The sequence below is a fragment of the Macaca nemestrina genome, chromosome 11 (genome assembly GCF_043159975.1).
Source record: "Macaca nemestrina isolate mMacNem1 chromosome 11, mMacNem.hap1, whole genome shotgun sequence".
NCBI lineage: Eukaryota > Metazoa > Chordata > Mammalia > Primates > Cercopithecidae > Macaca > Macaca nemestrina.
Window position 1 is genome coordinate 62,991,629 of NC_092135.1, and position 27,972 is coordinate 63,019,600.

Below are 27,972 nucleotides of genomic sequence, written 5' to 3' on the forward strand. Positions count from 1 at the left end.
GGCTAGGGAGTAGGAAGTGTTGATTGGTTGGGTTGGAGATTAAATCACAGGGAGTTGAAGCAAGAAGCAAGTTTTTCTGCTGTCTTCTTTTCCTGGCTAGGATTGCAGAACTTGTTGAGCCTGATAACCAGTCTGGGTGGTGCCAGTTGGTCCATCAGAATGCAGGGGCTAAAAAATATCTTAGACAACATCTTAGGTTTTGTAATAGTGATGTTATTCCTAGGAGCAATTGGGAAGGTTAAGAAATTTGGTCCTCTGGCTGCATGACTCCTAAACCATAATTTCTAATCTTGTGGTTAATTTGTTAGTCTTACAAAGGTAGTCTGAGGGCCAGGCAGGAAGAGGTTTGTTTCAGGAAAGGGCTGTTATTGATGGCAGCAGTGATTGGTCTGGAGTCACTGATGTGAAGACACTGGCAGTAGCTGGGTAGGTGGGCCTGGGGCTGTTCATTCCAGGAGAGCTGGTTGGGGGCAGGAACAGGCAGGAACCCTGCTGCCTACTGAGTTGATGGAGCAGGAGTCACATGTTCCTGGGCACAGCTGCAGCCACCCAGTCCTGGCTCTAGACCCAGGCATCCCTGCACTTTTGGGGGCCCAGGAAGCCCCTTGTCCCTGCAGGCTTGAAAGTCCCTGCTCCTGTTGTCTGGCCTCTCCCCACTCCCAGTGCCCACTCTGGGGTGAAGCAAAGTGTGGTTGAGCCTGGGCACTGTGGTGACCTGGCCGGATGTGCATGCACTTGAGGCGGTGCTGACACACCAACTTCCTTCTGCTTCAGCCCTCTCTGGACTTTGGGTGACCATGAGCATGGGAGCGAGGCCAAGGGTTATTGAGGGTGGCCTGGCACAGGCTCACAGGAGCCCCTTGGCATGAACAGCCTGCATGCTGTGAATCACATGTTAATGGCAGCAGGAGGCAGACAGACAAGCTCCTGTGTGGAAATGAGTGGGTCCCTAGGGAAGCTCCACCTTCAAGCCAGGGATCGCCTAAACCCTGAGGGCTGGGCTGTCAGTTCTGGGCAGAGTCCACTGCCTGGAGTGAAAACTTGTGCTTCTTCTGGGCCTGCCCATGACTGCCCATGGGACAATCAGCACACACTTCCTCCCTTCTGAACCCATAAAAACCCCAGACCCAGCCAGATTCATACAGATGTGGGGACTACCAGCTGTGGGAAGGAGCTACCCACTCTTGGTCTCCTCTCTGCTGAGAGCTGAACACTTGTTGTGACTACCTGCCTGGAGAAAGGAGCTACCCACTTAGGGTCTCCCGAGAGCTGTTTTGTTGCTCAATAAATCTCCTCTTTGCCTTGCTCACACTCTAGTTGTCGGTGTACCTCATTTTTCCTGGATGTGGGACAAGAACTCAGGACCTGATGAACGGTGGGACTGAAAGAGCTGTAACACAAACAGGGCTGAAATGCTTCCACCTCACCCACTCTCCATGTTGGGTGCAACAAGATGGAGAGAAGAGCTGTGGCCCTTTGGGGAGTCCAGACCTAGAGGCTCCTCAAACCAGGGCTGTGACACCCTCTTTGGGGCTCTGTGGTTCCTGGTATCTCCAAGCTTCCAGGTTCCACTGCATTCCCTGGTGCCTGCAATGGAAGTGATTTGTAGTATGCCTAGTCCAGTCACAGCCTTGCAGGAAGCCACTGCCCATGCTGGTGCCTGGAACTGCCTGCCCTGCTGCACCTGGCACATATGGCTGTGAGAAGGGGTGGACCCCATGGTTGCTCACACACACCTCATTGCTCTGTGCCTGGCTTGCCCTTAGCAGGTGTGGGATCTGGCACCAGTAGTGTGAGCCAAGTGAAGCCTGCCAGGCCCAGTGGGTGGAATGAACCAAGTGGGCCTGAGCAAAACTGAGGCAAAGGTGCCACCATCCACAGAGGTTTCTGACTGGAAAAGTGACACCCTAAGGATCCCAACACATTTCCAACTTTGTTTCAAAGCTAAACTATGAACTAAATTCCTCCTATAGTTAATTCAGCCTACACCCAGAAATGAACATGGGCGGCTTGGAGGTTAAAGGCAAGATGGAGCCAATTAGGTCAGATATTTTTCACTGAAAAAATTTTCTCACTGTTAACATTTTTGCAAAGGTGGTTTCAATATTGAGAGGGGTTACTCAACTGTATGTATCAATATGTATAAAGTTACAATAATAAATATGGTACAATATTGGTGAACAAACAAAAATAAACAGAAAAGAAAGTCCAGAATTGTATTCCTTTTTTTATGGATGCTTGACATGACAAAAAAATAGCACTTTGAAGCATTAAGGGAGAACTCTCTAAATGGTTCTGGTTCAACTAGACATTTTTAGTAGTAAAAAAATGGAATTTAGATCCCATTTCACACCACACAAAGAATTAATTTCAAATTAGTCATAGAGCTAAATGTAAGAACAATTAAAATGAAATGAGAAAGAAACCACCGGCCTATTTTACTTTCATTTAATGTACTTTGTTTTGTATATGTTGCTCTTTAGTCATTCCACCAAACTACAAGTTCTTAATTGCAGGGGTTAACTTTATCCATCTGTGTATTCCACTGCACTCAGCTGATTAGTTAGGGTCGTTTAAATTTTGCTCTGGAAAGAATAGGCCCCAAGTATTAATGAGTTATAACAAATGTTGACTTCTCATTCATGCTTTACATTCATCACTGTCAGTTGGGGATGCTCCGTGTCTCCTCATTTTGGAACTAACCTGAAGGAGCAGCTACTGTTTCAATCTTTGCCAGTGGTCTGGCAAAAGGAAAATAGAACTGTTGAAGGTCTCAGAAAGGTAGTTCAGGGATCTTGCCAGAAAATGATCATATCACAAAAACTGGCTACTTAAGGGAACAAGTATGGTGAGTTTTCTCTTAAGCAAAAGGCAGGCCAGGAAATATCGTCAATATATGTGCCCAGAAAGGCAGAGTACTAGAAAAACTCAATGAACAGCTCTAATGACTATAACACCACCACACTATCTCTTGTATTTATAATAAGTATGTGCTGAGAGAATAAATGAATGAATCAATCAAAAACTAACAGAGTTAATATGAATAAAATGAAAATGTGGACTATATTAAGATATACAATTCTATTTACTAAATATATATTTATGAACAATAGAATAAAAAAATTTTGAAGCAATTCTAGTCAATGAACTTTTTATAAGCTATTAAAATATTTTCCCTTAATAACTACTCAATAACTGTCTTTGTTACATTATAGAGCTGTTACATAAATTTAAATTACTTATTTTGCTGTAAAAATACATGCAAAAGGAATGACAATTTTGAAATGTGATTATGGTACCCATGTTTCTATGAGTAGAAATTATTATTTTACCATTGGTGGTTGTTATTAGACAACTCAGATTGCCGTAACAAAATACCACAGCCTAGGTGGATTAACCAACACAATTTATTTTCTCACAGCTCTGGAGGTCAGACGTCCAAGATCAAGGTGCCAGCAGGATTGATTTCTTGTGAGGCCTTTCTTCCTGGCTTCCTGTGTCCTCAGATGGCCCTTCTTCTGTGTATGTGCAGAGAGAAAAAGATTTTTCTGATGGCCTTCTAATAAAAATATTAGTCTTCAGAGGTAAGTATTTTTCCTAAGATTTGTATTGCCACCAACATATTATACATGATTGTATTATATGATTTCTTCTCTTTTTATACTATTCTTCTTTTATTATCTTCTCTTTTTAAACTTCAAGACCTTTAATTTGAAAATGCTCTCTGGTTCATTCCATTTAGCTTCTCTTTTATCAACCTGTGCAACTCATAAATCTTAATAATTAAATCATCAAACACTCAACTCGAACTGGCCTAAGTAAAAAGTAAATTATTGGCTCTGTTAATTGGAGCCAATGATTCAAATATAGGCACCAAACTTCAGGCTCACCTTGATCAAAAGCTAAAGACTCCCTCTCCATCTCTAGAAATTGTCTTTTTCCCTTTATTGGCTGGGAACTAGGAGACAATATGACCACCCAAATTTTCACATACTGTTTCAGCAAACCAGTGTACTATGTTCTTTTATGAGACAGTCAGATGTAGTCACAAGGGCAGAAACAAGAGAGGATCAGGAAAACAAAGCTTAGGATCACAGGTCCTAGAAACAGGAGGCCCAGCACACCATGTAGGGCCACATGGGAAAGCACCAGGGTGGGTTCAGAGGCAGAACTTGCAGGAGATAGGAGGACGCCCAGGCCACAGCCTTTAGGGGAGTTTCTGCAGGAGGCAAGATAGGTCCCAGTAAAGAGTTTAGGATTGGTTAGTTTGAACAATGTTGGTGGGCTTTAAGTAAAGGGGTGTTTCCTAGTTTCCTGGTACCTGGCCCTGGGATGATTGAGGCAGAGGAATATTGCCCTCCGGACATGTATGGGCAAGATAGAGGAGGTGTGACTCTGGATTGGTTAGTTTGCATATCAAAGACATGCTCATGGCTGATTTGTTTTCTCTGGGAATTGAATAGTCTTGGGAGATGCAGTCTCTCCCGAGCCAGAAAGATTATTAAGGTGCCAAAACATCATAATATATAGAAAACAAAAAATGCAAATAATACATCCAGCAGGAGAAAAACAAACATAAATGACTGTTTTATTTCCCCTGATAGTTTGGACGGTATTTTTGTTTCAGCCTAATTTGACCATGGGCCATGTGCCCATATTGAACCAATCTCTGTGGTGAGGTAAATGGAATATATTGACAAGTCAGGCCTTGTTACTGTGCCAATTCATGAATCTCTAGAAAAGAAGGTGATTGTGGCTGAACTGTATAGATTGATGATAATTTTCCACAAGAGAAAATCCATGTGACCTTACCACATAAAGGGGAACAAATGCTGGACAATCCAAAACAATTTAAGGCAATTGCACAGTGTATATTTAAGTCCTTTCAGTTTTGATCCTAAATTAGGACTGACACCACTGAAAACCAAAACTGAAGTGTTTACAATTTTTTTTCCTGCTTAGATATAAAGATACCTGCATTCCACAATAACACGTGATTTTGTCAACACTTTGACTTTCTACATTACTTTAGATCAGACTGATATCTTCAGTTGATTTGGTCATGTTTGTAAATCAAATACAATAGAGGAAACATGATAAGAACATTGAACATTTATGCCCCATAGATCAGGATAACTGGTGCATGTAGTTTATATATCTTATATTAACTACTTGTTCTAAGATCAACTAGTGGTTGTAAGAGTAAAAAGTAATCAATAGTTACTTTTGGCAGGATGTGGTGGCCCATGCCTGTAATCCCAGCACTTTGGGAGACCAAGGCAAGGAAGATAGCTTGAGCCCAGGAGGTCAAGACCAGACTGGTCAACAAAGCGAGAACCCATCTCTACAAAAAATACAAAAATTGGCTGGGTGAGGTGGTGTGCACCACTAGTCCTAGCTACTTGGCAGGCTGTGGTGGGAGGATAGTTTGAGTCCAGGATGTTGAGGCTGCAGCGAGCCAAGATTGCATCACTGCACTCCATCCTGAGGTGATAGAGAGACTCTATCTCAGGGGAAAAAACAAAGTTGCATTTTAATAGTTTCAAAGTGACACAAATATACCATGATCAAAGTTACATTTTTAATAAAAGCATTTGTAATGATATAAAGGGAGAAATGCATAAAAGATGAAAAAGCATTAGGGCGAAATGCAAAATTCATTGCATGTCAGTACCTTCTCCTGAGGCAGATTCATTTTTGTAATTGCATTTTGGGAAGTTTAGCATTGTTATTCCCTTAGTACACACTGGATAGTCAGCAAGGGAGACAGCAGGCAGTGTAGTTGGGAGTGTGGTGGAAAGGCAACACAGAACTCAAAGTTTACCACAGAAAAATCTAACATGAAGAATCTCCCTTGCTCCAATTTGGTCAATTAAAAGTAGATAATGGTTGACAAACACCGATATAAAGCTGGTGGCATCTTACTGTTAACATAGGTATACTCTCATCACATTGCACGTTGCTTACTGCAACCATAACTAACCCAACACGTTGTCAATTGGTTTTACCAGGAGTGGCACCCAAGCTCTCTCTCCTCCACAATGATCTACCCTCCAAAATTATCCATGTCTTCACCTGGCCACTAAACTGTTTCCTTACTGCAAGTAAGCTCAAGTTTTTGAGATGATAGTCTGAGAGATAATCTACTGAGATAGTGGGGAAAAAAGATATTTTTAATCAAGGAGATCTTTTTTTATGATTTTTGCTTATTGCAGCCTGCTCTTTGATTTACCCACTTTACAAAAGAGAATGTTTTGAAATCACAAGGCGTCTGCCACAACTTCTAAACTATTGGATGCTAGATATGCATGCTTTCTTTCTACTTCACAAATAACAATGTTAGTAATGAAAGTAGTTGCCTTTTTGTAATACCTACCTGATACGGTTTGGATGTTCTGTCCCCTCCAAATCTCATGTTGAAATGTGACCACCTACGTTAGAGATGGACCTAGTGGGAGGTATTTGGGTCATGGGGCAGGATCTCTCATGAATGGCTTGGTTGTCTTCCTGATAATGAGTGAGTTCCACTATGAGTTTATGGGAGATCTGGTTGTTTAAAAGAGCATGGCACCTCCTCCCTCTCTTTCTTGCTGTCTCTGTTCCCATGTGATATGCCGGCTCCCTCTTTACCTTTTGCCGTCACTGGAAGCTTCCTGAGGCCTCCCCAGGAGCAGATGCTGATGCCATGCGTGTACAGCCTAATTTGTGAGCCAAATAAACCTGCTTTCTTTAGAAATTACCCAGCCTCAGATGTTACTTTATAGCAATGCAAATGTGCTAACATACCACAGTAGGCCAAAAACACATTGTCTCATCTAATTCTGCTACAAAGCCTGCTAAAATAGTAATCTTATTTTACTGATGAGAAAAGTAAGATTCAGGGAGATGAAGTAACTACTTTAGGGTTACACAGTAACCAACTGGGAAATTCAAGCCTAGGTCCTTTTGAATCTTCATTTTTTTTTGCTTTTATTCATTCTTTAAACTGTAAAAGAAGCACAAGTGTCTAAACTTAAAACATGAAAATTGTAAAATATTTTAGGAAAGAACCATTTGCATATTTTTTTGGATGTGTTTTTCCATATAAATTATAGTGAGGCAATAAGTATGTGTAATGTCCCTAATCACTGAGATACGGTTATATGGTATTATATACATACATATAACGGTATTACATATTTGGTATTTTCTTTGCTGAGTGAATGTAGCACAAATGATAATTTACTGTTAAATTTGTGACTAGACAATTTTGATTATATGCTAAGTAAGCATTTTGTGGGTTTTTTAATGTACATTTGGCGTTGTCTACTAAGATAAACTTCATCTGTTCTGTCAAACTAATTTAGAAAAGAAATTAATATGTATTTATTCAAGTGCTTAGGAAAATTATCAATTCTGCAAACTAGAATTTTGTTTTAGACATGCATAACTGAAGGTGGTGGGAGGAGGGTAGAGAGATGTTGGTCAAAGGCTACAAAATTTTCATTAGTTAAGAGGGCTAAGTTCAGGAGATCTGTTGTGCAATATGGTGACTATGTAGTTAATAACAATATATTACATTCTTGAAAAATACTAAGAGAGTAGATTTTAAGTGTATTCACCACAAAAATGATAACTATGTATGGTAATGCATACGTTGATTAGCTTGGTTTAGTCATCGCACAATGTATATCTATTTCAAAGCACCATATAATACACAATAATAAATATGTTTGTTAATTAAAACAAAACCAAATAAAACATTTAAAAAGAATATCTATTCTTAACAAACTCAAAAAAAGAAATAAATAATTGAATTAGTAATTGATATAAATAATTTGAATTTCTGTCTGGTATAATTTGCTTTCATTCTAAAGAACTTCTTTTAGTATTTCTTCAAAGCATTTCTGCTTGCAAAAATTTCAGTTTTTATCTGAGACTGTCCTTACATTACCTTCATTTTTGAAGTATGATTTTGCTGGAGAGATCATTGTTTTAACAATTTTTACTTTCTATACTTTGAATATGCTATCCTACTGTCTTCTGACCTCCATTTTTTCAGGTAAGAAAGCAACTGTTAACCCCATTTGGGTTCTGTTGAACATGATGGGTTGTTTTTTTAATTTTACTGCATTCCAGATTTTGTTTTTTGGCTTTCAACAATTTGATTATGGTGTGTCTGGGTTTATATCTCTTTGCATTTATCTTCCTTGGAATTCATTAAACTTCTTGGATGTGTAGGTGATTTTTTAAAATCAAATTGGGAAGTTTTCAGTGATTATTTCATTAAATATTTTTTCTTTGTCTTTCTCTACTCTTTTTCTGGCACTCCCATTACACTTATGGTGGTGTGCTTAATGATGTCACATGTTTTTCTAAGGCTCTGTGTTTTTGTTTTGTAACTTTTTTTCTCTGTTTTTCAGACCACACAATCTACATTAATCTATCCTCAAGTTTGTGAATTATTTCTTCTGTTGTCTCACATTTGAAACTTTCTAGTAGACTTTTTACTTCAGTTATTGTACTTTTCAATTCTAGAATTTCTGAACCCTCCTACTCCACAAGATTGTGGATGTTATTGTTTGCTTTTTTGGAAAAGTTGTTCAGTGATTCAACTGAACTAATTACGTAAAGTTAATTTATCTTACAGTGTGGAGCCTCTAATGTCCCTGCTCAGATTGCTTTTCCTTGTTTGTATCTTTTATCTTGAATACCTTGGTGTTGCCCTTGGAGCAGCATAAGCCACTTGTTGGTCAAAAGATGTGCATAAGCCCTTTTAGACAGGTTTTTACCCTTTACCATTGAATATGCATGTGGCTTGGAGGCCACCATATCAGATCAGAAAGGTTGGGTTTTTGGCCTCATGTACAGCTAGAGACTTGTGCAAGAAAGTTAAATCTCAGGACCCAAAATCACTAAGCCAAGGGGAAAGTAAAGCTGGGAACTATGTCAGGCAAACCTGCCTCCCATTTTATTCCTAAGAAAGATTGGTACAAAGATTAAGAAGTTACATACCTCCCTCACAATTGGCCCATGAAGAAATTCCTTGTGGGCCTCAAGATCTTTACCCTGAAACCATTCTATTGAATTTTACCCTGGCAATGTAAACTAATAGCTTATCTTCACAGGTATGGGGCAAAAAGTCATTCCTCTGCTCACCTGAGACACATGCATATCTAATCGCTTCATCTGCCTTATTACTTATGTAAAAATGCAGATTCAGTGAGCCAGACTAAATTGTGTATTCACAATTCACAAAAAGGCTCAGTGAAAGGCTGATAAAGTACTCAAAAGAAGGCAATCTTTGTCTCTTATCTAACTATGACCCGGAAGCTCCTGCTTCGAGTTGGACTGAACCAATGTACGTCATACATGTAATAATGGGTGTCTCATGTCTCCCAAAAATGTATGAAAGCAAGTTGTGCTGCAACCTCCTTAGGCATATGTCATCAAACCTCCTGAGGTGGCGTCCTTAAACTTGGCAAAATAAACTTTCTAAATTGGTTGAGATTTGTTTCCTATTTTGGGTTCACAGACTGTAGCTTGGAACTTTCCTCTCTGATAGCTCCAGAGGAGGCACAACCTTGGACAAGCACACAGTCTTTCAGACTGGTAAGGGTAAGTTTAAATTTATTTTTAATTCTGGTCTCCTAGGAGTCACCCCTGGGTCAGAACAGTTTGTTATTCAGTCAGTGTTTTATCAGAAGTTGTGTTTAAGTCCTGTGTGCAAGTGAACCTTTCATCCTATGTTGATGGATTTGTTTGCAGCTTGGGGAATGCTTTCATGTCTTCTGATTTCTCCTGAGTGGATGCAGCCTATTGCATAGATACTGTCTTCCTGACCCACAGGAAGGCTCTTTTTAGTTGCTTCTTTCCCTGGTTCACTCTATTAAACTTCTGGCTGCTCTGAAGTTTTGCTTGTATCATGGAGCTCCCAGCCTCCTCTAACTTAATGTTCATTATGATCTCTACTGTTTTTGAAAACAGCCTTAGGCATGGAATTCTCCACTTTCTATTCAAATAAAGTCAGTCTCCTTAAGAACTTCTGTGTAGCTCTTTGTCTTTATGGCTTGACTTCTGCCCTGGGCAGTACTCTGACACTGCCACAACAGTACTGGGGACAGGATCTTGCTTTTCCCACGGTGACACTCCCTCTTTAAGTGTAGGCACTAGATGGTGGGTGGCAGCCCTGGGGTAGATTTGCAAGACATTGCTGGTGTGAAAACTCTGTCCTACGAGTGTCTCATGGTGGGGTGATTGGAACCCCAGGATTCTTCGTCTGCCATGCTTGGGGTAGCAGTTTTACCCTACAAATAGGGGACAGATAGGGCAAGGGACAACCAGTCCTCTTGGCTGTGCCTATGTGGAATATAACTCTTGTAATATGTGGCTGGTGAAGGAAGAGATGATGGAGGGAAGTGAAGGTTATCCTTTTCCTCCTGAGGTTGGATGCTAGGGTCAGAAGGAGTTCCTCACTATTAGAGTACCCAGCATAAATGTTCTGTAAGTTGGAACTGAGGATGGGGATTAGGGGAGTGAGTTGTGGCTTAAATGCCACAGACTCTCACTCTTCTTACTGATATTCAGTCGATTTTCTTGAGTGAATGTTTCTTCATTTGCTGTACACCCTTAGGAAAATTTCCAGAGAACTTAAATCATTGCTCCAATTTTTACCTCTTAAATTGTTGTTTTGCTGGTAAGAGTGTCCTCTGAGTTTCTAACTCTGCTATTCTAGAAGACCTATCTAATTTATATTTTTCATATATTGCTGGGTTTGGTTTTCTTATATTGCATTAATTTTTTCTTCCATTTATGTTAAGAGTAAAATTGCCAGTAATTTTTCTTTCTATTATTTCTTGCCTAGGTTTGGTATCAATGTTTATTCTAGCTTCTAGGATGGGTTTGGAAATGTTTCTTCCCTTCCTAATATGTTGTTTTGTCTCTCTTGGTGTTGGGGCATGATTTTAGCCATTGATCACATTTTTCAAAGGTTATAAATTTTTCAAAACTTTTAGTTGTCATTTTTCCTCCAGTATTGGTGTGCTATTTTTATTAGATTTTATTCATTTTGTTTATTTCACACTGCTTTTGAAACGTAAGTTTATAGCATTCTACCTATAATTTTCTCCCTTTTTCTTTCCTCCTATTGTTTACTCTTTTTGATTAATCTTGCCAGAGGTTTAAAACATATTAGTTTTTTTTCTAAGAACCAACATTTGTCTGTATTTATTCTATTACTTTTTATATTTCATAGACTACCTATCTATCTATATCTGTCTATCTATCTACCTATCTATCTATCCTCTTCCTCATCATCTCACTGCTTCTTGTTTCTTAGGGATTATTTCATTTTTTAAAATTATTCCTCAGTTCACTAAATTTTGGCAATATGTATTTTTAATAAAATAAGTTTTTACTATAAATTTACCTTTAAGTATTATGTTACTTTCATGTAACAATTTCTTTCCTTTTTAAAAAAATTTTTTTTTTATTTTGAGACAGAGTCTTGCTCCGTCACTCAGGCTGGAGTGCAGTGGCTCAATCTCGAAGAAGAAGAAAAGGATGAAGAATTATCAATTTTCTCTGCAACAGAATTAAATGTTATAGATGTTATTATAAGAGAATGATATGCATATTTTATCCTTTTGTAATACAAACTTAACTGTAGAGAATGTAAGATTGAAGCCCAGTATGTTGAAGTGTTGTGGTAAATGTAATTAATGACAAAGAACTTACTACACTCGTGGTTTGAGGCAGTTTTACAAAATGACTAGTGATTTCTTGATTTTAGTATCTTCTATTATAGATCACATATTGTCTTTTAGAAATCTGTAACATTACAAAGAAGAAATAATAGCCATAATTTCAATTATTTAAAGCATCCTTCAACTTTATGGTATAAAACTTATAGGGGATAAGAAGAGTTTTCTTTCTTTTTTTTAAATGAGGCTAAAATCAAAGCCAAATGTTGTGTTTCTGTTTAATGTTATCTTAGTAATGTTTCTAAAAGTCTATTGACAATATAAATTTTTTTCATTAAATATTGCCCATATAGAGGAAATTACTCACTTTGAATAGGCAAAATGAGTGATCACTTTGATTTTGAACATAGCATTTTAGAATGAAAGGCATACCAGAAATAATATTCTAAATTCAACATTCCTATTAATGATGGAAAAATCTGAGGGTTAGAATTTGATTTGCCTACATTACACAGCTAATTTAATGCCAGAATTGAAACTAAAAACCAAGTGTAAGGACTATTAGTCCAGCTCTTTTTACCTTTTCCATTTCTGCAAAAATGGTCACCTGACTTTCTGTATGATTATTAAGTTGTTTGAAATACACAAAAATGGTTGTCGTGCTATTTTACCATATACAAGTTTTTTGAAAATTATTAAGATACATAAATTTATATAGCCATTATCTTTTGGCTATAATATTTGAAAACCAGAACACCCATTTTTCTCTTCATACAAATGTTTTCTCTTTATTAGAAAGCAGCCATTTAGTATCACTTACCAGTGGATTCAAATTTTATTTCATAGTATTGTTATTTCTATGGCCGACTTGATTGATTCTACCTTTTTTTATTTTTGAGATGGCTGGAGTGCAGCAGCGCGATCTCAGCTCACTGTAACCTTGGCCTCCCAGGTTCAAGCAATTCTCCTGCCTCAGCCTCCCAAGTAGCTGGGATTACAGGCATGCACCACCATGCCCAGCTATTTTTTTTTGCATTTTTACTAGAGATGGGGTTTCACTATGTTGGCCAGGCTGGTCTCGAATTCCCAACCTTGTGATCTGCCCGCCTCGGCCTCCCAGAGTGCTGGGATTACAGGCATGAGCCACTGCACCCAGCCAATTCTACCTGCATTTTCAAAATAGAATCTTATAATGAAGTCTCATTATGGAAGTAGTTATTTCAAAGATATGTCCAATTATGTTAGCAACTTTCTCTTCTGGACAGTATTTTCAGAATATCCTTTAGCTAGGTAGGTATATTTTTTAAAGTATTCTCCGTTTCAACTAAAGTCTCTTCTGATGATTCTGGAAGATGGTCATTTAGGTAAAATGCATACCAATTAATATATTGCTTATAGATCACTTGGGTAATGATTATAAAGGTTTTGCAAAGCAATATTTGGCATCTCTGTGGTGTCAGTGAGATGTGTAAATTGACTTGAGCAGAAAGAAGCCAATGAATTCCAATTAGCCACCTTATATAATTTATTATGGGAGAATTATGAAATACATATTTAGATCCAAATTGTCTTTAAAAATATGCATTACAACTGGAGTTTTCCACTGAGAATAAAAGTTTGGTTTTGACCTCACATAAATCCAAGGGTTCTTGAAAAAAAGTTAATATAAATTCGCAATAACTATATCATTAATACCTTATGTATACATAGGAGTTTATATAATGCATTTAAGAAACAAAGAATGTAACATTTATTAGCCACCAAGTAATTAGGAGATAGCATCAATTATATTGAGAGAAGATGAGTTTGGATGCTTATAGCCAAGGGAATTAATTGAAATTGAAAGCTATTGTAGGTGGTTACTATTATTATCAAACCTGAAAGTTGGAACATGTGAACTTGATCCTTTGCACACATAAAAGTTCACAAAGCTGCTTTTAATTTGCCTTTATTCTGTAGTACTGCTTGGTGAATCATGCACTAGTTTGTTGTAAAATTCATGTAAACTTTTATGTATACAAATGTCAGATCAAGCAGAGGTTTTATTAATTATATATATTTTAAACTGCCAACAGCAAAAAACGAAAACAAAAAACCCCAGAGGCCAATAAGTGAAATGCAATAAAAAATGAAATTTATTCTTTTGGCTCAATAATGACGTAGCTCACCATTCTTTTTAGTAATAGCAATTCCCTGCATGCAGTTCATCAATACACTACAGTAAATAGTTTTGTAAAAGGAATTAACATTAAACTTTTGGTTTGTGCAAAAACCAAAAACTGATATCATGTTAGGTAATTGCACAACTTTGCCACTTTGTTCATGGCTAAAAAGAACAAAGTCCATGTTATATCTGTAATAGCTTTAGTGCAGCAGGAATTAAAAAAATAAGACTAGTCTGCATACGTAAATACTACAAAAGTTGAATAAAAAAAAAACTTCCATGAATAAAAGGTTATATTGAGGCAACCACAGCTGGTAGAAAATGATCTAAGTTTGAGTTTTTGACCAATGTATCTCCTATTGGAATGGTAGAAAATATATTATAACAAAGAAATCCATAAAACCCATTATCTAACTTTTATTTTAGGAAATTATCCATTGAAAAATCTTATGGATTCAAAAGTTTGGAATTGTGATTAAAAATAAAAAGCAAAAGCATAAAGTAAAATAAATTGTGATGTCATCAACCTGAAAATAATTTTCTTATGTACAAAATGCTGACAAATAAAATTGATTATATTTTTACATTATTTATATTTAAACAAGTTTTAGACATATTTTTAGCAAACTATGAAGAATAGGTTTTGTCAGTAGGCAGTATCCAGTGTGTTTCCTTGAAATCTAGAGAGATACCATATGATACTCATGTTGAATTAAAAGTGCAAAAGTAAAGGTTTTGTAAATAGCTTCAAATTATTCTGCTTGACATAATGGACAGATAGCAGGTTGAATTCATTCTTTCACCAATATGTGACAATCTTTAACCAAGACTTGTGAAGAATGGATTGAGTAAAATAGAGCAGCATAGGCAATATTAACATGCACTAGTGATAGCCTTTAAACTATGTTTAATGAATGGTACAGGATACATCCCTGTTGGAAGCTCGCAAAAGACACATACACTGTGGTACATATTTGATTTAATAGAAGTTGTTTATCAGGCTATATATATATTTGCCCAAACATGCACCACAGGATAAAATAACTATTTACATAACATAGGGTATTTAATTGACATAGACTATCAGCTTTGCTGAGAGCAGAAGATGGCAAAGCAATACTGCAGCAGAAAGTGGAACAACTATTCTAAAGCAATACTTTAGATATATTTTTCTAGAATGGATTTATTAGATTACCTTTTTGGAAAGCATTTGACCAAAATTAAATATAGAGCTCTGAAACTTAGAATAAAATTTGCACTTGCTGAAACAGAACACTTTGCATAAAAATAATCCTGTAAATATTAGAGGAAACTTTACAGGCACATAACTGTTCAGACAGAAACCAACATAACAGACTAAAATACTTTCAAAATTAAAGCCATCTAGAAAATGGAAGTAACTGAAACTGTAGCCATTGAAATTCTTTTTCTGGTTTTGAGCAAAAAATTTATCTCTCTGGCAAAACACTTTTGTCTGATCATTTGAGAGACTTGTAGAGTAGGACCACAGGGTTCCTGTATGCTGTTTCTTCAACGTAAACCTCATTTACAAAAATAGTGACATAGTATTATGAATAAACTATGAATTGGGGACCATGGAAATGCACTAGAACAAATTTTGTAAAAATATGGCAGACATGGAAGTTAAAAATAGAATGGATGCAAGGACTGTACTAAAGGTGTTTGGTGTAGTTACAATGATCACTTTGCACAACTATCCCTATAGTCTAGGTAGCCATTGGGTTTCTCCTCAGCAGTGTCAGCTGGTAATAAAAACAGCAACCTCTTGTCAATGTTGATACCCTGTCTCACAGAGTTGCAGTGACAAAGAGGTCACTGTCTTGTATAGGCACTGACTATGAGTATTTGTTAAAACAGTCAGTTTGGCATGGACCTCCTCTTGAAGTCCAGTTGACACATATACTTTACCTTCATAGGCTGTAAACAATTGATCACAAAGATAATTCTTTGTTTCTTTTTACTTTTGATTTTCTCTGACCTCTTTTACTTTGCTTTCTTTTTCTGGTTTGTCTTTCTCAAACTTTTCTTTGTCTGGTTTTGTTACACTATCATAGGAAGGAGGAGAGGTGGTAGAGGAACTCCCATCTGATTTTTCTGGAGTGGAGTTCCCATTTAATTTGTCAATAATCATGTCTTGTTTTATAGGTAAGTCAATCCTCCCTTTAATTGCCTCTTTGTTATAGTTATTTGATATATTTTTTAACCTTTGCTTTAAAAGATAACATCTGAAATTACGCTGAATGATAGCGGCAGACACTTCCTCTTGTTTACGTTTCAAAGTGGTTGTAATAGGCTCATAAGAGACTTTGGAGGGGTTTGATGACATAAACCGGTCTTCCATCTGTATTCGAAGGGCATCCATCTCTCCACTCTCACCCAAAACACGTTTTGTAAAGGCAAATAAAATATCAAGGCAGTGGATCCGGTCACCACTGACCATGGGCAGATCCATGGCAATAAGCTGGACTTTGTTGGGTTTTGCTATGAGAAGAGGAGGATCCAGGGCAGCTGCAAAGTCAGAGAGCTTAGAGAACTCTATAAACTGGGTCGCATCGGGATCAAACTTTTCCCAAACCTCATAGAACATCTCAAAGTCATCCTCACTCAGGGGCTCTGCACTTTCTTCAGTAGCAACACTGAAGTTTTCCAGGATGACCGCGATGTACATGTTCACCACAACCAGGAAGGATATGATGATGTAACTGACAAAAAAGAAAATCCCAACAGATGGGTTCCCACAATCTCCCTTAACTGAGCTGCCAGGATGAATTGTGTCAGGGTCACAGTCGGGTGGTGCACTATTAAGAATAGGTGCTAGCAATCCATCCCAGCCAGCAGAGGTTGTAATTTGGAACAAGCAGATCATGCTGTTGCCAAAGGTCTCAAAGTTGAACATGTCATCAATTCCAGCTTCCTTTTTAACATAGGCAAAGTTGGACATCCCAAAGATGGCGTAGATGAACATGACCAGGAAGAGCAGGAGGCCGATATTAAACAACGCAGGAAGGGACATCATCAAAGCAAAGAGCAGCGTGCGGATCCCCTTTGCTCCTTTGATCAGACGTAGGATTCTGCCAATCCTGGCAAGACGGATCACTCGGAACAGGGTAGGGGACACAAAATACTTTTCTATCATCTCAGCCAGAAACATACCTATGGAAAACATAGAACACAGCTAAACAGAGAATATCTTTCACTTACCTGATGCCTTTATCTTTTTTAAGGTCTATGAAAACAACAAACTTGTTATGAGTATCAGTCTTTACTAAATATTTGGATCCACTCCCTGATATTAACAATTATTGATTACAGAGATTTATTCAATGATTCTGTAATGTCATAAACCAATATGAATTTCTGCAAAATCCAAATAATCTCCAATGGTAGCATGGCAATTTAACATTATATACACCCAATTTCTATGAATAGTTATCCCTACACATGAATTGTGGCAATTACAAACAAAAATTATTTCTGAAATCTCTGAATGTATTGTTTTCTATTTTTTAATGATATTTTTCAGTTAGAGAAAAATGGGCCATATTTGACATGAGGTTAAAGTTGAAGTTTCTAAATTTGGGGTTCTATAATTCCCTATCTCTCTTTTTCTCCTATTTAATCTCAACTTTTCTTTAAAAACCCACCTAGGATGCATTACCTTTATCTCTGGAAGCCTGTGTTAACGCATTCCAGCAGAGACAGCTACTTCCTTTTCAGTGCTTCTTATAGTACCAACTTTATTGCATTATAATGATTCGTTTTTTAAGCCATCTGGCTCTTTTAGCCTGTGACCTTTGTTTAAGATTAGGAGAGCGCCTGATAATGTTTATTTCCTGTCTTCTTCACCTCTTTCCCAAACCTGGTATTCCTAAAATGGTTTCTAACCAGTTAGCTTTGTGAATAAACCCAGGTTTCAGAGTTTCTATTCATATATGTTAGTGTTGAACTTTAGATCTATATGCATTATTATTCTCAGACCTAATTTCCATGTTAATCAGCTGGAAGGTCCTGGGGCAACCGTTTCTCTGTAACTGTACCTCTTGGTAATTAAGCTGTTCTTACCTACAATGGAGAGAATCACCACCACAAAATCAAAGATGTTCCAGCCTATAGTGAAGTAGTAGTGTCTGAGGGAGACCAGCTTCAGCACAAATTCTCCGGTGAACAGAACAATGAACACTAGGTTGATCCGGGACAAAACTAGGGTCATATATTTGCCCTGGTCATCGGTTTCCACCATCATGGTGACCATGTTGAGGCAGATGAGGATCATGATGCTGATATCAAAGACTTGCCTGGTTACAAAATCAAAGACCATTCCTTGAAATTTGTTCTAGAAAGTGAGAGAAGAGAGATAAGGTTACTATATATATTTCATAAAGAATAATCCAGTAAAATTGTAGATAAAGCCCTTCCACATATGGCGATGAATGTGCACCCTCCTCATATTATCCCAAACAATTTTGTGTGCTTTTTTTCTCTTCATGTTAAAAAAATGAAAAAAAAATTTATATAGCTAAACAAAGCATATTTGGTTTATTTAGGTCCAATGGAAAGACAAAGTTGGATGAGACATAAATTAGGGCTGGGCGTGGCGCCTCATGCCTGTAATTCCAGCACTTTGGAAGGCTGAGATTGAAGGCTTTCTTGAAGCCAAGAGTTCCAGACCAGTCTGGGCAACATAGTGAGACCTCATTTCTATTAAAAAAAAAAAATTAGCCAGGCATGGTGGCACAGGCTTGCAGTCCCAGCTACGAGCGAGGCTGAGGTGGATCACTTGACCCCAGGTGTTTGCGCCTGCAGTGAACTATGGTCTTGCCACTGCACTCCAGTCTGGGTGACAGAGTGAAGTGCTGTCTCTTAAAAAACAAAACAAAAACAAACATAAATTTGTGGCAATTGGCTGATAATATGTATAGTCTTTGCTTGATTTGAATAAATATGAAAATTTTTATTAAAAAATAGTGACAATGAATAACAAAGATTTACAAAGTAGGTTAATATCGACAGACATTTAGATAGATGAATACACCAGTTCATTTATCAATATTTTAGAAATTTTGGTTTATACCTTATTTCCCTCCCCCAAAATACATCAGTCACATTTCTGTTGAATTCTACTTCTCTAGCTCTGTGAATCTCTGTATGGGTTTGTTAATTTATCTGTATTTCTTTCCATCTGTCCTTCTTTACCTATGCCCTATGCTTTAACAAAAATGCATGACTTTAAATGTTTTTTTCTTTGTCTTATTAACAATCATCTCAGGAACAACATGCTTTCAAAGATTCTTATATTAATATGGCTATTAAATATAGTTTTATTAAAGAAATATATTATTAATCATTTAGAGTAAAAACTTAAAATAAAACTTCATGGCTTACCAAAAATCAAAGGTCATGAACTGACCATGTTTTATTTATTTATTTATTTATTTATTTATTTATTTATTTATTTTGAGACTGAGTCTCGCCCTGTCACCCAGGCTAGAGTGCAGTGGTGCTATCTCTGCTTGCTGCAAGCTCCGCCTCCCAGGTTCATGCCATTCTCCTGCCTCAGCCTCTTGAGTAGCTGGGACTACAGGTGACTGCCACCATGCCCGGCTAATTGTTTGTTTGTTTTTTTTTTTTTTAGTAGAGACGGGGTTTCACCGTGTTAGCCAGGATGGTCTTGATCTCCTGACCTCGTAATCTGCCCACCTTAGCCTCCCAAAGTACTAGGATTACAGACGTAAGCCACAGCGCCCAGCCAAAGAACTCTAGTAAAGTTGGTTCAATACTTTCCTCTCTTACCCTGCTCCCTCACATTCCAACTACTCTTATAAATACGGTAAAGTCAAGTCACTTAGAGAATTTATGAGGCCTTGTCAAGTCCCAGTTCTGGCAATTACAAGATTTGTGACTTGGGGCATGATTCATATGTTCTTTGGGCCTCAGTTTCCTTATTCTTTACCTATCTCAGATAATAGCTGAGTTAGAGTCCCACTCTGTGAACATAATCTATCATTATTACATCATTCCATTATCATGAGGCTCTACAGAGTATGCATTCTGAATATGCCTTATTCTGTTTTGGTGTATTTGGTGAAACAAACAATTTTTATGACATATTTTCCCTTTCTAAACAGGTTTGGAATATTTTCTAGTCTTAAGAATGGAGGGAACAGAGAGTATAGAGGGAAGCCATGGAGAGTGGGATGGGAAAGCTAAAGGAGGAGGAACCAGGTGTGCTGTTGGTAGCAGGAAAGTGAATCTTGCTTTGGAAGCATTTATTGGGAACCCTGAGCTAGAAGTTTTCAGTTCACAAATTATAAAGAACATTACCTCCTTTTTGGAATGTGGTAACTCCTAATGAGTGCAGAAGTTGTGAATTATGATACAAAATATGAACTTTATAATTAGGGCTCAATATTGGTGATATCATCTAATATATTCTGCTCCAGAGCATTGTTCAATTTGACCATATGGACACATGGCTTTGGAACGTTAAAGGAGACAAGTAATTCTTACTGCTGGGCGAGGTATGGGTTTCTGAGGTTTCTTGGATCCAAGTTTCTTCATTGCATTGTAATATTTTTTCTGTTCCTCTGTCATAAAGATGTCTTGACCTCCAAAGTAAAGACATAGTATAAAACTGGTTACAATTCTAATATGTGTTCCAATAGCACTTTTACAAAAAATATTTGTCTTTCCTTTAATCTTTTCTAAGTTTTAAGTGGATATTATCCTGCTACATGTACATTTATCCTGCTTTTCCCATTTATGTGAAATTCTGACTGTCTTAATATTATGGAAAATCCTTACGGACATAAAACTTTGATCACTACAGGATCCTAATTTGATTATACTATGTTTAAAAGTAGGCACGAGGGTCTCAAATATATTTTTGTAAAACAGAAAACATTTTCTTAGTCCATTTCACTGCCGATAATTTTACTTCTTCGTTCAACAGTTTTTGAACACTTTCTGTGTGCCAGACAATATGCTGGGTATCAGAATTACATAAATATATAAGATACAGTATTCTGCTTCTAAGTGGAGCAGGAAACTGAAACATAGGTGGACAGTGTATGTTGATGTGACAAAAAAAAAAAAAATTAAATGTACTGCAGAGGCAACAATGAGTTCAGAGCCTCAGAGACAAGCTGTTACATAGCTTACCCTTAAGCTAGGCCTTAAAAGATGATTACAGGTTTTCTAGGAACATTCCAGGATAAAAAAAAAAAAATCACAAAAAGCCATGGAGGTACAAGGGAATGCTTGTTCAGAAAAGGACAGAAAACTCATGTAGATGTATGGGTGGTGACTATGTAGTAGAGAAATACACATGTATAGAATGAAGTGTAGGAAAAGATGAAGATGGAAAACTGGGTGGAGGTAATTCCTGAAAGGCTCTGTAAGCCAGGCTAAAGCACTGGAGACCCACTGGATGGGTCTGAAGGCGCGGACACAGTTTTGGGTTGTAAAGCTATCCAATAGATAAACTTTGAGAAGAGCCACTGACTAGAGGCTGGAATCCCTGCAGCTTTTATAACCACATGGGAAACTGAAAATAATATAAACATGATTTAAGACTGTCATGACTACAAGTATCCTGGTTATTTGGTTGTATTAACAGACAGAACCTCAGAATGAAGAAAGGTAAAACGTGAAGAATACTTATCTTCTTTTTCTGCTGGTTGAAGTTATCTATGATGACACCAATGAATAGATTCAGAGTGAAGAATGACCCGAAGATGATAAAGATGACAAAGTATAAATACATGTACAGATTTTCCTCATACATAGGCTGAAGCGTAACCTAAATGACATTGAAAATATTCAATAATGTTACAAATACTATAAATACTTACACTAAATCAGGAATTTATTGAGTGCTGTTATTTAATACAGTGCTACTTTTGCCTTACCCTGAGATATTGTTCTGCAAAAGCAATGTTTTAAAACTAGCATGATCTAGTAAAATGAAAGTTTGCAAGTTTTATGATTGTTCTTGATTCTGTTTTCCCATTGTGCATTACCTTTAACATATTCTTTAACATAAATAATGGTGATATAAGCAGGGAAACATTTTGAGCCTATTATGTCTTAATTTTTTTGCAATATTTTCAGTTTGGTTTTGGAAATGCTGAATTTTGGAAATATGGCTTTAAGAGCAGAACATCAACTTCTAAGAGGAAAATTCAGCACAGATAGGTTCTGCGGAGTTATTTTTATTTTCATTTTCTAAATTGAGTGTCCCTGAAACTTGCCTGCTTTTCTGTATCATGATATTCTTGGAAGCTACTTCACAGAGTCTGGTTTATCATACTCTCCAGGGATAGGGAGAGACAAGTTACTTCCCCACTGAACAACTTGCCCACTCAGAATAGTCTTATTTCCTGGGCCAATCTAATGTCTTAGGATCCGTGCAGCTAGATATCCTTTCATATTAGCTACATATTATGTATTAGGTACACATTAATCAAGCACCATGTATATTGAAGCAGAGTGTTCATTTTTTATATGCAATATTAAATGTTCTAATATAAAATTTTGGATGTTTCAGTGTTTAAATTACCACCAGTATTTGCCATAAGAAGTCTAGTACCGATAAATAATATTTGAGTGATACTTACATCTCGTGAATCAACAGCTGCATACATAATATCCATCCAGCCTTTAAATGTGGCCTGCAAATAACATATATTTGAATTGTTCATAAAAATTTCACCCAACAATGACATTTAACCAGATGAAAATCTGACAGTATAACAAATAACTTTTTGTACAATATTGTGAAATTTCATATGAAGATACTGAAATAAAATCGAAATAGAAAAACATTTGTATTTAAAGTCTGGAACTTGTTTCCTTTTTTTTTCCTTGAAAGTATTCTATTTTCTTCCTGCACTAAAATTTAGTGAAAGACTTTATTCATGAAACTGCCATCTCAGTCCCAATTCCCTTATATGCTCTATGATTTGCGTTTTCACACATAGTAGAATCATATTTCCTAGACATTGGTATAATAAAGTATTTGGCTAATAATTTATACATTTAATTCATCACTACAAATATATATTGTTATTTTAGTACCTAAAGTTGCTCCTTTGGCAATAATTGATACAGAAAACTAAAACGATACCAGTACCCAAAAATATAATAAAAAGGAAGCAGAAATATAAAATCACATTAAAACATACTAAAAGCTTAACACTGAGGAAAATGTATTATAAAATAACTATAACATCTTTTTTATGATCAATTCAAGGTGATATTATAGATGTTATCATTAACTTTTTTTTCATACTGTCAAATGTTAGTCATTCAAATGAAGAACATCAGGGAAATAATCTTACTTGAAACATCTTGAAAATTTTTTCAAAACTCACACAGTAGCCACTTACCACTTGAAGCAGTGCGAGATAGCCAGCGCCAACATTATCAAAGTTTACTTTCACGTTTTTCCACCGAGCTTGCTTGCCAAGAGCCTGACAGTCACTCAAATTGTTGACATCACTAACGTCAAACATGTTACCCGTTGTCATGTTAACACAGTGGTAGAACTTGCCAGCAAACAAATTCACACCCATAATGCTAAAGATCAGCCAGAAGATGAGACAGACCAACAGCACGTTCATGATAGAGGGAATTGCTCCAACAAGAGCATTCACAACCACCTAGAAGAGAAAACGAGGGGAACGTAGCTTACAAACCTTTAGAATGGAAACCATTCCTTCAGTGTATTTGTTTCGTACTAACATGTGCTTGAAAAGAGTTAAATAAAAATTTAGGTGGACAAGTTATTTCTTCTAATATTTTCTAGCACATATTTGAGGGAAAACAATGACACAACTAAAGATCTAAGGTTTTAAGGAAAGCAAAATATGCTACAATATGAAAAGAAATCATAAAAAACCTGGTATAGTAAGATGGAGTCAGAAAATGTGTGTATGCTGGGGAAAAAAGAATAGAAAGATGCATTAAATGCCAACAGAAAAAATAATCGTCTTTCAGCAATACATTTTAATTTTCAAGAGTGTTAATGAATGAATAATTTGAAAAAGCGAACCAACAAACCCTTTACAAATAAACAAAGTAGTAAAAATGCCTTAAATCTATATTCTCAGATCAAGTTAACTTTTTATGACTATGAAGAACAGGATTAGGAATTTACTGGGTCCCTTTTTTCCCCTGTTAGTAAATCTCAATAAAAAGGTATATTGTTAGGGGGAATGGTGGAATTTATATCTGGACGTAACAGTACTGGATATGTTCCCATTATTATTACTTCACAGTCTCTTAAATGTTCACTTTGGAGCACATGCTACTTCATCAACCCTATTTCATGACTTACTTCATGAAAGGGAAATTCATTCACTTTACTTCTCATTACATTCACAAGATATTAAGATGTATTTTGAAATCTTTATGAAAGTTGATAGTAATTTTTTTATCTAAATTTAATCTAGTTCATGTTGGACTATTCTGTTAAGCATTTATATTAAATAAAAGTATTGCTTTATTTTAAAAATACTGCAAATGTTATTTTAGAAATCAATACCAAGAAATCTTAAATTGACATCAAAACCAGAAATCCAAAATTGTAAACAGTTCCAATGCTACTTGAATTTTGTTTCTTTTGGAAGTTAAGCCATATGCATTTTACTTGCCAGGGAGAGGATACATTCATTGGGTTCTTAGTTTCTTTTTCTGGTTGGGCCAGTAAAGTCCCTTCCTCATCCCTCTTTTCCGCTTATCACTAGAGATAGAAACTAAAAACCACGGCTTCAGGCTGTTAATAGCCTAAAACAATACAGAACAACAAAATAACAAAATAAGGCGGATTGGACAAGCTTGGTACACACCACCAGAGGTTCTCCTGTTTTCAAGTAAATGCATAATACATTCTCGTAATTTGCATCTGGAATATTAATTCTGCTATATGACTGAATTAAAAATTCTAAACTTTGAATATTTTTCAGATTAGAGAAAATTTATAAGTTTTAAATTTTGCTCAATTGCTATCTCCCCTCAAAGATGAACTGTTAATAGGAAACCATGGAACCAAATGAGAGCTTAAGTAATATGAGTAATGGTAAAAGTTTGGTTTGAAAAGAATTTGACATTATATAGTAATCTTTGTGAATTTTATCTTATCTAACTTTCTTTAACATTAGCAAAGAAATAAATTACAATGTAAAAGCCAAATATTTCTTTGATTACAATGATTCTGGAGAGTGGCTTAGTTCTCCCTGATGAGTGAACTTTAAAGTCCAGGTTGAAATATTTTTATTGCCCCAAACAAACCATCTCCTAACATAAAAGCCCTAAGACCTAGAAGAAATTAAATATCTACATGCACTCACAAGCCAGATGAAACAAAACTGACCTTTGTGCTAAATTCTACTGAGGGTCATGGCAAATGGGTGGTATCTATAATAAGTGTGATTTTATGTTTAGATGCATAATATACACATTAAGGAAGACAGCTGGGGAGGAAGATACAACTGCTATAGAAAAAGTGAACCTCATTCAGAATGCTCAACTAGAAAAAAGATCTATAAAACAAATTCTGGGGGGTAGCCTGAAATGCTTAGTTAATTACCTTAACCCTTCATTTTGGATGTTATTTAGCAATTTGTAGAGGCTAAAATTTACTGTTGTTTCCTTATGCAATAATTTTTTAATACGGATATTAATTCAAGAAGCAAAGCACACAAAACCCATTTTACCTTTCATTCATTACCAGTAATTTTGAAGGAATCAAACTATTGAGAGAAAGAAACTCCCTACCACGGATGAATGTCAGTAGTTAGTAGTCATTTCAAGGTGTGTAAGCAATGAAAAGAAATAACTGGCAGTCGAAGGCTTTTGGGTGCTGTAGAAACATATTTGAACTGTGACAAGAAGACTTGGATGCTAGTCTCAGCTCTGTCCCCCCAAATTCGGAGAGCCTGTTTAAATAAACTCCAGTTTCAGAAGGCTAGGCTTTGTGATCTCTAAGATTTTTGCTCTAATTCTGTAATTCTATGAAATAAATATCAGAAGAGTATGGCACCCTTCTCTATCCAAATCATTACCTACATGTAATTTTGACATGAATAATTAGAGTGTCTATTCTTCTTACCCTCATGCCTTCAAACCGGGATAAGGCTCTTAGAGGTCTTAAAGCTCTTAATGTCCGTAATGATTTGATGGCACCGAGTTCTGAGTAACCAAGAGCATTGGCTACCAGGCTAACCAAAGAAACCTACAAAAGGAAAAAATGTTAATTAGTTGACCAAGAAATAAACTGTTGACTGAAGGTATAGGGTGTGGTATCTATTTAGTGTGGACTAAATACTAATTTGAACATACCTTGGCAACTTTCATCTTCCACATAGTGGGATCATCTTATATTGCCAGTCTGCTCTCATACTATTGCTTTTTTTTTTTTTTTTTTTAAACCAATGAAACCAGAATACTTGCCCATATTTATAAACACTCGTCAATACCTCCAGTTAGATATTTTACAACCATGGGCCCCTTTTCAACCTGTGCATCAGGATTGAGTTCAATGCCAGATCCTCTATGGATGTGTGCTTAATATTATTGATTAGAAATAACATTTCTCTCTTGAATTTATGTAATATCTTGGTTATGCATTCTGGAAGCATTTACCATATAATAGCGTTAACTGATTACATAGCTTATCTCCCTTTCCAGATCGTGTAAGTTTTTTATCAGCTGGGATGAAAGTTCTCTTAACATGTCTAACACTGTCTGGGCAGACATACTTTAGTCAAAATATGTTGGATAAATAATTATTCCAGGGAAAATTTTTATCAAACTACTGGCCTTAAGATTTAGAATATAGTCCTCATCATTCAGAGCGATGGTACAGCTTCCTGACACAGGCTGAACATCCCTAATCTAAAAATCTGAAATCTAAAATGCTTTGAATGCTAACATGAAAATCAAAAGAAATGCCCATTGGAGCATTTTGGATTTGGACTTTTGGATTAGGAGTGCTCAACTGACATAGAATGAATATTTCAGAATCCAAAACACTTCTGGTTTTTGATAAGACTCAACCTGTATTTATACTAAATTTTACTTAAATATATGAAAGATCAAAGAAGACATGTCCTTTTTGGAGGAGGAACTTTATTTGCTTTAATTTTCTTTCAATATAATAACATGTCTTCATGTATAAATCCAAAGAAATAGCTACCATTACCATTGCCTCTTTATGTGTGAGGAAGTTTGAGTGCCACCCCCACCCACACCAAAAAAAGGATGCACAGCTAATAAGAGGTAGAATTGGCGATTTGAACCCAAATGATCTGACTTCAAAAGCATATCTTAACCTTTTGCATCCATTAAAAATGTTTGTTCTTCATCTGAATCATAGAGCACAGAAAATGATTTGAATGACCATCTTCTCAGTTCTTTCAAAGATGGTACATAACTAGTGCTTTCCTTAATGCATAAGAGAGAAATTAATTCATTATATCCACAGTGGCTTAAGGGCATTAGGGCATAATTTCCCATGAAAAAAGGCTGTTGAAAATGGATTTAAGTGAATTCTCCTAACAATCTTGTGAAGTGGGATGAAATCAATAATGTGCCCAAGAACACAGGATATAAAGAGTGACACCAAAACCAGAACCTAGGCTTTAAAAGCATATGAAGCCACTGTCCTCTCATTGTTTAATTTAGCATACGTTTTAAGAATTGAACAGAATAATACATGACTTGACTTCTAAAGTTGATTAGTGGCAAGATAATTGATTGAGCTGTTCATTTCTGTCTTACGTTTGCTGTTATAGAAGACTGGAAAGATTGGAAAGGTTATTAGAGAACACACAGGTTTTATGTTCTATGCTCCTTTTCCTCAGGAGGCATTAACAGCTTCTTAATGTTTCTAGAGTTACTATCTGAAGATTTTTCTCAACCTCCCAACAAAGTCCTTTATTTGAGACATGGGATTTTAAAGGGACGTGGCTGCAAATTTCTCAAGACCTTGAAGTAAGGAAGCTCATGCTTTGAAAAGAAAAGTAAAACTGGGTGTGATGGCCTGTGCCAGTAATCCCAGTGCTTTGGGAGGCGGGGGTGGGAGGATCACTTAAGGCTATGAGTTCA

General features: G+C 36.5%; 1 protein-coding gene and 1 long non-coding RNA gene across 10 annotated transcripts in view; one reads left to right on the forward strand and one right to left on the reverse strand.

Moving 5' to 3' along the window:
- Nucleotides 1-11,744, forward strand: part of LOC105483319 (uncharacterized) — an 80,736-nt gene extending 68,992 nt beyond the window's left edge. Inside the window, exons 2-4 of the long non-coding RNA XR_011609829.1 lie at nucleotides 3,422-3,584; nucleotides 9,515-9,597; nucleotides 11,482-11,744. This is a non-coding gene — a long non-coding RNA (uncharacterized lncRNA). The remainder of the gene's footprint in view (nucleotides 1-3,421; nucleotides 3,585-9,514; nucleotides 9,598-11,481) is intronic.
- A 1,444-nt stretch (nucleotides 11,745-13,188) lies between these two features.
- Nucleotides 13,189-27,972, reverse strand: part of LOC105483317 (sodium voltage-gated channel alpha subunit 3) — a 115,920-nt gene continuing 101,136 nt past the window's right edge. For all 9 annotated transcript variants that reach the window (XM_071072870.1, XM_011744133.3, XM_011744132.3 and 6 more), the window contains 7 exons: nucleotides 25,976-26,098; nucleotides 23,253-23,525; nucleotides 22,482-22,535; nucleotides 21,527-21,664; nucleotides 20,374-20,478; nucleotides 17,929-18,199; nucleotides 13,189-17,019 (listed from right to left, as the gene is read on the reverse strand). In XM_071072870.1, coding sequence (XP_070928971.1) covers nucleotides 15,824-17,019; nucleotides 17,929-18,199; nucleotides 20,374-20,478; nucleotides 21,527-21,664; nucleotides 22,482-22,535; nucleotides 23,253-23,525; nucleotides 25,976-26,098 — 2,160 coding nt within the window. In that variant the 3' untranslated portion in view covers nucleotides 13,189-15,823. The remainder of the gene's footprint in view (nucleotides 17,020-17,928; nucleotides 18,200-20,373; nucleotides 20,479-21,526; nucleotides 21,665-22,481; nucleotides 22,536-23,252; nucleotides 23,526-25,975; nucleotides 26,099-27,972) is intronic.